Here is an 11674-nt window from a genome sequence, read left to right as displayed (position 1 = left end):
AAAATGGCATTGCAGCTTTTAAAAGTTGCCTTTGATTCGTTGTTATGGATATACAATTTTGATTTCAAACAAGCTCCGCCATATTATTTTTGCTGGTTTCGGCGTCGTTTGCTTCAAAAAATCTAATTATATTATCTCCTGCATCAATAATGAGTGAAAGTGAAAGTGAAAACCACGAAAACATTGAATTAGAAGCTGCATGGAAGATTGGTTGCAGTGCGGTGATCCCAGAAAAGTGAAAAATCGTTATCAAAATACTTACGATAACTTCAAGCAGTGGTGCAACAAAAAGAAGCTAAATGAGTTTAATGAAAAAGTGCTGCTGGCCTATTTCGTTTATCGCAACGAAAAGCTAAAATCTCTAGGCAGTTTATGGTCGGAATATTCGATGCTGAAATGTACGATTTTCCTCAATAATTCTATCGATATTTCGAAGTATGCGACATTAATTGCCTTTCTTAAGAGAAAGACATCTGGGTGGAAACCAAAAAAATCGAAAATCTTCACTAAAGAAGATCTTTTAAAATTTTTGACTGAAGCACCAGATAACGAATATTTAATTCTAAAGGTTAGTTGTGATTTCATTATTAAATATCTATTTTTAAATAATTTGTTTTATTAGGTCGCCATGATTTTTGGGATTGCGGGTGCTTGTAGACGAGAAGAGCTTTACAACATAAGAGTTACGGATATAGAAGATCAAGGATTGTTAATTATAGTTAAAATACCTTTCACCAAGACAAACACTTCAAGATGCTTTACAGTTACCAATAGTAAAGATGAAATAATCGACTATCTTGAAATTTATCGTAAATATGCTCGTCTTCGCCCAAAGAATGCTGCTTGTGACAGATTCTTCATGAAATTCTCCAACGGAAAGTGCTACAATCAAGTTGTTGGAAGAAATACCATTGGTAGTTGGCCATCAAAAGTTGCAAAATATTTAAATCTGAAAGATTCTTCTCTTTACACTGGTCATGCATTTCGACGAAGCTCGGCAACACTTCTAGCTAATAAAGGCACAGAGGTTTTAGGACTAAAACGTCACGGAGGATGGCAATCGACGAAGGTTGCAGAATCATATGTTGAGGATTCTCTACAAAACAAAATCGAATGTGCCGAAAAAATTTTGCACGACGAGAGCTATAAGAACATCAGAGAAGTTCCCCAAAGCACATCAAATTCTGTTGATATTTCAACAAATGTTTCTTCACTCCTTACGGTACCTTCTACTTCTAGTGCTTATTGTTTAAGTAATACTAATTGTAATACAAGTAACGTCCCTGTTGTTTATAATAATTGTACTTTCAACATTAATACAAATAAACAATAATTTCTTAATCAACTTAGCCTTGCATTTACCGCCCATGAAAACAAAAATAGTTACCGATAAGTCGTCGGTAAATTTATTCTACTGCCTTCCTAGCAACCCTCGTAAATATGCAAAAATGCCCGATCGTGCAAAAAAGTTACAGGCGTTTCTCGCTTGACAATAAACATTAAAATAAAATTGAAATATTTGCAGATTACACGAAAAAATAATTCAGTGCTTTGTACTTCCTTAATTTTAGAAGAAAGAATTTGAAAATGATAGATTGTCCACGGGTTTTTGGATAAAGTGAACTTTTCCTTAGTGTTGGACATTTTTGATTTTTAAGAAAAGTTCCTCAGAATACATTACTTACAAAATTTCAACTTAAAATTCTTATTTTGATTTTTTTTAAATCATAAATTTTTTTATCGAAACATGAACATTAAGATGTATCTAATACCTTTGTATGCCTACATGTAAAGTACATCATAATAGTGATGATACAAATAATTCATAATAACATAGTTACTGTTTCATAATAGCATAGTTACCGTCTCATAATAACACAGTTGCCATTAATCCATAATATTCAACGTTTTTATGCAAACGAAAGCAACTCCAAAGACCAAAATTAAAAACATTCTGAAGATCTGCATTTATTTATATTAATTCTAACATAAAATATCTTGGAAAATGCTTTTCTCGCTGTTTCATCGCGTTCAAAACTTCCGTCAAAAACTGGAAATTTGCAAAACTGTTGAGTGGTAACATTACCACCTTCGTACATGTTTCGATAAAGCTTTGTATTTACTACGGATATTAAGTAATTCATAAAAAACTCGGACGTTAACAAATAACGTCCTCGTTCATTATGAATTACTTAATATCCTTCTCAAATAAATAGCTATAAATTCGATCGTCAATTATTGATAATGAAATATTATTTTGTTCATTTCTGCTAAATAAATAATTTTGTTTTTATTTTTTAGTTCGCATAAAATTATACTTTATGGGAACTCAAAATTTAAAGTTGAAAGTGGTTCAAAATTGTGTAAGAGAGCATGGACAACATTGTATGTACTAAAGAATTCATGGCTCATTTTGGTTTGCCAATTCTTATTATAAAACAAAAATTAGAAATTTTTCGTTTAAAAACTCCTCATTTGGTATAAATAAATTTAAAATTCAATTCTATGCAACTTTTCTTAGAATAATACCTAACTTTTAAAGATATTCCTAACGCGAAGTAAATTACAAGAAAATGGCTTTATTCAAAAAATCCTATTAGATTGAATTTGCCATATCTGCTGTATTTAGTATCGTCATGGATTTTGCAAATATCCCTGAAGAAAAACGTTACGATTTTATCAAAATTGAACTTAATTTACCAAAAATTAATAGAGACACCAGCTTGTATTCTGGCTGAAATTAAACATTTACCGTTCACTGATCAAAATTATCATTAAGGCAATACATTTTATAAGTTCAGGCAACACTTATTATGGTCACCCCCAAAATCAATCGTCTTTGATAAAAAAAGATAAAAAATAAAAATTTGCAATACAGTAGAACCTCGTTTATCCGGGTAAGGATTATCCGTGCAAGGGTGTTCGTTCGATTATCCGTGTCTCGATAATCCGTGCATTACAAAAAACACACAATTCGAAAACCAACCTATACGCGATATGTGGGATTATTAAGTGATTTATTTGTGATTTTTTGAGACCTAGTTCATCGGGCTACATTGCGGATTTTTCCAAACTGTTGGAGGCGGTGTTTGAGGGGTTGAAATTGCCACCCTCTCGAAGGTCGTGGGGCCATACGCAATTTGTGAGATTTCTAAGTAATTTATTGGTGATTTTTTGATGCCAAATTCATGAGACTACATTACTATTAAATTATTAAAAATACAATTTATTCCGCAACAGCAAATTTCGTCAAAAAATGCTGACGCGCGTTTCGATAGCAATGTCTACCATCATCAGAGCGATGATTAAAACAGTTTTAAATTTGGTACTCTAAACCCCAAACACCTGTATAAAATCTAGTAAATTGTTGTAGAATGTTTTTAACTTTGGTTTAACTCCACCTACCTTTTAGGTCAAGAGTCAAGAGTTGGAAAAAATCTTTGATTCGCTTTGCAACATTTTTATGTGTTTTATTTCTATTGGCAGAAATCGAGCTACAAATTTTCGCATATGAGAGAAGTTGAGTCAGTATTAAATTCGACGAAAAATAAATTGAACTCTTGTTGATTGTGTGACAGTAGAACTAATTTGGTAGGTAAACGAGATCTCCATTCCTTAATTCGACACATTGAAATCGTCTTTTAATTATGTGGGCAAAGTTAAATCAAATTTACAAAAATGCAACGATAGTGTCATCAAAGTTTCCATTTATTTTTTCGGTATACAGAAAAGAAATTGTAATCATTTTCCTTTTCATTAAATAACCTGCATTTTTACAAATAATTACATATTTGAACTGGAATAAGTACACTAAAGAAATAAAGGATGAATAATGTACCAATCACTATTTAATAGAAAATCTAAGTCCGTATATACATATACAAATATAACTTAAATAATAACCAAGAGCCGCCACTCTGTACAAATTGCTAATTTAAAAATATGAATTAGAAACTATAAACACTGCACACATACTAAAAATTTAGAATTTTTATATAAATATATTAAAACTGTTAAATTAAGGACTATATACACCAAAAGAATAATAATAAAATAAACAATACAGTATAAAGTATAAAAACATTATGTATACAGCTAGTGTGATGTATTATAGTTAACCATTATTACAAAAAGTATGTTAAGTATATTTGAGAATTTTTAGTTCCAATTACTACTGCTATCTACCGCATTTTTCATTTCTTTCATATAACTATAATTTTATAAGCATGTACTTAATTCAATTAGCTAATTATAAAGACACAATAAAATGTTTACTGTACTATATAAAATATAGATTATGTACCATTTAAGTACACAACTATCCTTAATATAACTATAATAAAAGAATTATAAATAATATCATTCACCCAAAACTCGTCTAATTGTAAATATTAGCAATATTATTAACTGTTTAATGTAAGTATTTATAATATTCGATTACGACATTATAAATAACATTAAATGTCAACAATGACGTAAGTATATAAAACTCTAAAGAGCAACAATATAAGTGATAAGATTCAATGTGCAGACATTCGTGCCATACATCATCGTATCTTACTCATTGCACTTAATTGTAATCATTTTCGAATCTGTCGTCATGTTCCCAGCCCTTATTACTCTTTAAAGAAGGTGGATGTTTTTTGTTTTGGGTTCGGCCTACATTATTTTGTTTCGGATTTAATGAATCATCACTTCCTTTTTTTTGGATAAATCTAGCACCAGCTCCTAAGATTGGGCGTCCCGTCTTTTCTTTACTTTTTATTGGTGGATCTTTCTGGCACCTATTATTCTGTTGAGTACCGTTAGATTCATTGGAGTTAATATATTGAGGATTTTGCATGTCGTTTTGTGGGGCTTCGGTAGGCGAAGTTGATATCTGAAGAACACTGACGGGGCTCTGGAATTTGTCCAACACTTTACTAACGTGCAAGGTATGTATGCTTAAGGCGTCGTGTGGCTTCTGGAAAAAAAACAATAAATATTAAATATTAGGAGTAAATGAAGTCACAAACTAAAATCGTTTTAATTTATATCACCTTTATAGCAAACAAACGCAGCACTAACAAGAGAGAAATTAAAGAAAACAAACAAACTACATTAAAAATAATTGGTGCAACCTTTCATTGGCCACTGGAATCTCTCAAACTGACATACTATTTCACGGAATTCTCATTTTGGTCCCCCGGATAAAGTTATTCAAATGGACTGCACCAAGTTCGGCAATACTTGTGAACACCCCCAAAAACGTCTTTAATCTTTAAGATAACACTTTGAAAATATGCATACACTTATACACCTTGGTGTTTATAAATGTTTCTAGCATCAAGGGTGGCTATGAAATGTTAAAGAAATTTGCCGCTCATTATAAATGTGAGTTTAGATTTTTCAACTGACATTTGTAGATAACCTCAATCATAGAGTAAAGTAAGTTTTGAGAAAAAATTATTTGTTGTTCGAAACCTGAAAATTAAAAATTTCGACACGAAACCGTAACTGAAACGTCGTTGACATAAGTAACATTATAAATAATTTTCAATATTGTTATATTTACTATGAATACATTTATAAACACCTTGTAGTTGCCAAAACTAGAATCTCCCACCACCGATAGTTTTGGCGTCTCGACCTCTTTGAAAATGTAATTTTTAGCAATTTTCGGGGATTTGTAGAACCATCGCTCTATTTTTTTTTCATTATAAATGTATGAAAAATATTTCAAATGTTATTTTATATTTTATGAAAATCATGTTTAAAATTTAAAGAAAAAATGCTTTTTATCAAGTTATCAATAATAAGTTAATGAAATTATCATTATTTCGATGTTGATTAACGATTTCAAGTGTCCAAAAAGTAAAACACGCCCGCCTTAATCAAAATTGATCTTCATACAAATGAATAAAGTGACTCGTTAACAACCCTAACTTTTATACTTATAACATATTTTTAACAGCTTTTATAATTCTTAAATGTAATTTAGTTTTTGAGTTACAAGTACTTTAAGTTCGCCAATCGCAGCCCATAAATCGCTACATAGCATTCTGTTGTAACCGTTACCTGCGAACATTTTTCCTTAAATTGCACGAAGACGCGCAGTAAATAGTAAATAATTTCACTAGTGAAATTTCCAGAAAAAGTTTGTTGGTATTGGTTGATTTGAAAAATTAAATGTCTCCGATTGGTCGAATCTATAGGAGTTAAATTTTCAACTTTAAATGCTTGTATTTTGATAGAGAATTTCCCATTAAAAGGAAGTGCGAGCGTTCAGGGACACCTGTAGATTCGACCAATCAAAGACATTCATTTTTTCAAATGTATTAATCTCAGCAAACGTCTTTAGGAAATTTCAAGAGTAAAATTTCCAGTGGAAATTCCACGCGGAAACACTCGGTGTGTCGCCTATTTTGTGAACGAGCAGAGCAAATCAACTAAAGTGTTGCTCATTGCTATCAGTCCACTCTCCTGTGTAAATTTTCGAAAAATTTTGGATGTAAATCAGGCTTTCAATTCCTTATGGAGAAAATTGAATGTAGCGATTTTTGAGGTTAACAAAGTTGAATGTATTAATTAAAAATTAGATGCAAAGGGATGATTTTAATAAAGATTTAACAAGTTTTGGTAATCTTGTGCAAGACGATTGACTTCGACACATGCCAGTTGCGTCAAGGTCAAACGCTTTTGCCGCCAATTGTTACTGATGAAAATCGCTAGGGGCTGCTGCCAACTTAACTTTTTAATGAGTGGACCCATAGTAGTGAGCTCTGGTATAGTATAAAACATACAAAATTAACTAAATAAAAATAGAAATCACAAAATTCTTTGACTGACTAATTTAATTTTTAGAGCGGGGAACTTAAAATGTGAAGCGTTCGGGAGATACAGCCGGGGACAAAAAAATCTTGTCATTTCAAAAATGTTAGGGTAGTCTGTGCATTGTTCTTGATGACGTTTAAAACTTCAAATTGTTGACAAGTTGTCAAAAGTCAATTATTATGACGTTAGTATCTAATGCAGATAAAATAAAAATAATATCCATTCACAAAACATAAAAATCAAGTTACCTTTGATTTCTGTAAAATCAGAGTGTACTTTTCAATCATCTTTTCATGGGACTGTACTTTGAAGTTTGTTGTCAATGTCAGTTCAGTTTATCTAATTTTAGTTTACCGTAGAGAACTTCTTAGTGTCTTGTTGAAACTTTCCAATGCAGAAATTATCTATTTCTTACGTTTTCTTGCAGAGTGAGTCGAAATTAAAGATTTTATTTTGAAATTTTGGCATTATAATTGTCAAATAACCATTTGGTTACCAATCTCACCAACTGTTCCGTTTAGGGTAATTTTTTTATCGCCAACCATAGTAACTTTTATGTTTTGTGAATGGATATTATATTTCTTTGGTATATAACGGTAATATTGGAAATACCAAAAAGGTCTATCAATTTTTAAATTAAAAATAGAGATTGTCAAAACTGACACTGCAAAAAGTAAGGTAACAAATTCAAAATGGTGGTTTACACTAAACTCCTTACCAATTGATAGTGGGCTCCTATTTTAGCAGTGGCGGCTCCTCAGATGAGGCAAAATACAAATTTTTCATACAAACTAATTTGTATTTTGGTAAAAAATTATTTTATAATGTATTAATGCAATATACAGGATGTCCTAGAACTCGTGACTCAGCGAAAAGAGGGTTATGGAGGCAACAATTCAGAACCAAAATTTCAAAACAAAAATTTTTTAGCTGAAAAAATAATCGAGATTAGACGAAAAAACGAAATCGGCAACAAAATCGGGCACAAAGTACAAGGTGTTTATAAATGTTTCTAGCATCAAGCGTGGCTTCGGAATTCCTGTCGTACACTATTTTGCCGCTTTGTTTTCATTGTGAATGTAACTATTTTGAAAATTATTTGTACTGTTACTTACTTCAATGACGTTTTAGTTACGGTTTTGTGTCTAAGTTTTTCATTTTCTGATTGTAAACCATAACTAGAACAGTTTATTTCTCAAAACTTACTTTGCTTCATGTTTGAGGTTAACAGCAAATGTCAGTTGACAAATCGAAACCCACATTTGTAATAAGCGGCACATTTTTTTGACATTTCATAGCCACCCTTGATGCTAGAAACATTTATAAACACGTTGTATCATTGGTCAGATGAACATTACACTCTCGTTCCCTAGGAAATTCAGATGGCCTTTTTCTCCACCTCTAGAATAAGCTTTCGGGATTGTGTTGTTAATTTTTTATCCTTTCTCAAATACTATTAAACTTAAGCAATCTTTGTTTTGAAATTTACCATCTATATTCCTGTCGGCACCTCTCCTTGTTCTCTTGGTCATGAATTCTGGGACACATGTATACAATATACATACATTTATTACTCGATTATAATATTAACAATAATCACAATTGAAGATTTGACATGAATAACGGGGTAAGCGTCAATTCAAACTCACTTGTAAGTTAATTAAAGTTAAGTCATAAAATGGTTAGGACCCATGGGAGGTATCAGAGCTTCTCAAACACAAAACCGACAGTAAAAGATTGAACAAATTTTGCAACTTCAATTATTCCTGATAACATCACCGCTACTTCAATATTCTATCTTGTATTATTTTATTTCTTTGTTTAAATGGAAAATTTAGGCAGAGGGCAAACCCTGTCATAATTCACACCTGTTTTGGATCAGTTTTGTTACTGCCGTTCTATTATCGATACCGTTTTAGTGATTTGTTGTTTTTCTTTTCCAATCCTTGTTATCAGATGTTATGAACAAAGATGGAGAACACTTAATCGAGGGTCGTACCCGCACCACATTCACAAAAGAAAATCGTAAGTCGGGTAATTAGGATGTGATTATTACTGATTTACAGTAGCCCCATTTTATGGCTTAGAGGACACCAACTCAGAAATCGCCTGTAGACTAGGTATTGTCATATTAACCTTACTGCAAAAATTATATTATTTATTTTGGTTTTGGGTAATGGCCTTGCAATATAATTTTTGCAGTCAGGTTAATATAAACGCCTAGTATAAACGAAAATGTTTAATTATCTTAAAATAAGATTCAACGCTTAGCCCCTTATTTATGCCAAGCAGTCAATTTATTTTATTGTTAGATTACAACTACTTTATTAACTTAAAAACTATTAAAAAAATATTTGTATCTCTATTCCCCCTCATTCTATTGCTGTAATTGATACATTAAACCGCCTCACTAAAAGTAATTAATTTACCTTTGACCGCGTACCGAACGGACCCAACATACCGGATTAGGATAATTCTCAGTACAACTCATTCTATAATTACAAAATCGGTTTTAAAAGACTAGATAAGGGCAATTCTAAAGGAATGCTCGTAATGGTCCACTAAGTATTAAGAGGGTAATAAAATCGGAATTTATAAAATTTAACACACTAAAATGCTAAAACATCGTAAAATATGCATCTAACATCAAAATATGCAGAAATAAGCTCTACTTATGAGTTATAAGGAAATTACACAATGATAAACTAAATTCTTTTTAAAAACCATACTATTACAAGGCGTTTATAAATGTTTCTAGCATCAAGGGGGGCTTTGGAATTCCTGTGCTGCGCTATTTTGCCGCTTTGTTTTCATAGTGAATATAACTACATATGTTAACTATTATTTCAAATTTCACCTACGTCTACGACTTTTCAGTTGCGGTTTTGTGTCAAAATTTTAGATTTTCAGGTAACACACTACAACTTGAACAGTTTGTTTTCAAAACTAACTTTGTTCAATGATTGACGTTAACTACAAATGTCAGTTGAAAAATCTAAACCCACATTTGTAACGAGCAGCAAATTTCTTTGACATTTCATAGCCACCCTAGATACTAGAAACATTTATAAACACCTTGTACTATACTATAGTCATTATTAAATGGATTTTATCAGAAGTCAAATCGTCATTTACTTCAGTTTGTGTGAATTTTTGCGTACAAGATCCCAAGCACCAATATTAACGAGCCTAAAAGATTTTTATAAATTGGCAAATGAGCAAAACAACAGTACTTTTTAGAAAACGTGCTGATGGCAAACAGCAAATACCATTTATTCTGTTTAATAATTTTCAAATATTTCAAATCATACAGTTAACGTGAATCAATGTTAAGTGCATGTTTACATATTTATTGAGATGTAATATATTTTAGTTTCAATTATTAGTCGTATTGAACTATTAGCAAAAGAAATGACCCCGCACGCATTTTTGTAACAAGAAAAAATTTACATGATTATCAATTTATTAAAAAAAGCACAAAAATAAAAAGAACGTCAAACACCAAATAACAAAGCAAGTTGCGAACAAATTACCAGATACATAAATGATAAAAGCAATTATACATGCCTTCACTTTTTATCCATAATTGTTAAACTGAAATGTCTAGTTGCATGCAAAAACCTCTTCCATTTACTTACTTGAAAATTAATCATTGCAGCACTACCAAGCTGACTTTCATAATATTTATATACTTCAGGTGGTAAAATTCCAAACCGAACATTAAACAAGTCTAATGCAAGTAACAACCACAATTTTGCATCTTTAATTAATTGAGGTTCAGCAGCTAGTATAGTTCGAATTTTAATTCCCAGGTTTAGAAAATCTTCAGGTATCATGTTCTTCAAATTTAATCCATTTAAAAATAACTAAAATCAAAGTTTTACTTTTTGGCTTCTATAATAAAAATTGAACTTACTTGATTAGTAAAAACAACAATATCAGGCAACATTTTGCTGTTCAGGAGAAGCTCTAAGCATGACAAAATTGGACGAGCTAAAACTTTATAATGTAATCCATGGCACAGTCTAGCTTTATTAAAGAACTCCCCTATAATTTGAACATAGTTTCTGAAGTGTAATGGGTTTGTAGTTTGAAGTTGATTGCTATCTAAAAAATATTAAATATTTCAGATGTTTACAACTTGAATGTACATTTACTTACTGTCAAAATCTCTTTGGAGATTTTTAAGAAATTCATTACGTAGACAGCACTCATGAAAACTCTGTGTAGTAAATGTGCGTGCAGACATGAGAGCGACCAACTTTATTCCTAGTTCAGCATCATTTAAAGAAAGATTGTACACCTCTCCAAAACTTGCTCTAAAACAAAACAATTTATAACGTTCAACAAATTTTAAACCAAAGAGCAGAATTACTTGACATCATCCTGACTAGAACAGTTCAACCAATAAGATTGAACCTTCTTCAGTTTTCTATTGAACATTATACCATCGTCATTTACACTGAATTCCCTGATTCTATCAACTAATTCCTTATGTTCACAACTTAATTGGGGTGAGACAGTTGCGTCGTTTATAGGTTGAGATAACCCCATTGGTTTTGGGGGTTCGTTGCTTTTTGGCAAATTTAACCATCCCCTACCTCGACCGGCCCCACACGACGACATTTTTCCTAAAACATGTTATAAACACAGCAAGTAACAACAGTAATAACAAACCTTAACGGTGTTGTTTATAACCCTATATCCCTTCTTCCCACAGAATAGGTAATAGGCTTCTTCCTGTTTATTTGTGAAAGCTGAAAATCCCTAAATGGAAATCTAGGGACTTTATGAAACCTGCAACCCGCACTGCGTTTCTCGGTAGAGCACGCAAGCTAACCATACACGCAGAGTTCGATAC

The 11674-nt window shown here is 31.6% G+C and overlaps 1 protein-coding gene across 1 annotated transcript; it reads right to left on the bottom strand.

The window, feature by feature from the left end:
• Nucleotides 1–3690: 3690 nt before the first annotated feature.
• Nucleotides 3691–11580, bottom strand: LOC148182193 (uncharacterized). Its single transcript, XM_088047241.1, has 6 exons — nt 11491–11580; nt 11189–11444; nt 10975–11132; nt 10730–10920; nt 10452–10679; nt 3691–4963 (listed from the first exon to the last, which is right to left on the bottom strand). The coding sequence occupies exons 2-6, from the start codon at nt 11437–11439 to the stop codon at nt 4571–4573; spliced, it is 1221 nt and encodes a 406-aa protein (XP_087903367.1). The 5' UTR covers nt 11440–11444; nt 11491–11580; the 3' UTR covers nt 3691–4570.
• Between the last annotated feature and the right edge of the window lie 94 nt (nt 11581–11674).

The sequence above is a fragment of the Gnatocerus cornutus genome, chromosome 1 (assembly GCF_029298725.1).
Source record: "Gnatocerus cornutus isolate USDA-ARS CGAHR chromosome 1, icGnaCorn1.1, whole genome shotgun sequence".
Classification (NCBI taxonomy): domain Eukaryota; kingdom Metazoa; phylum Arthropoda; class Insecta; order Coleoptera; family Tenebrionidae; genus Gnatocerus; species Gnatocerus cornutus.
The sequence above is the reverse complement of the archived record's forward strand: the minus strand, read 5'-3'. Positions and strand labels throughout refer to the sequence as shown.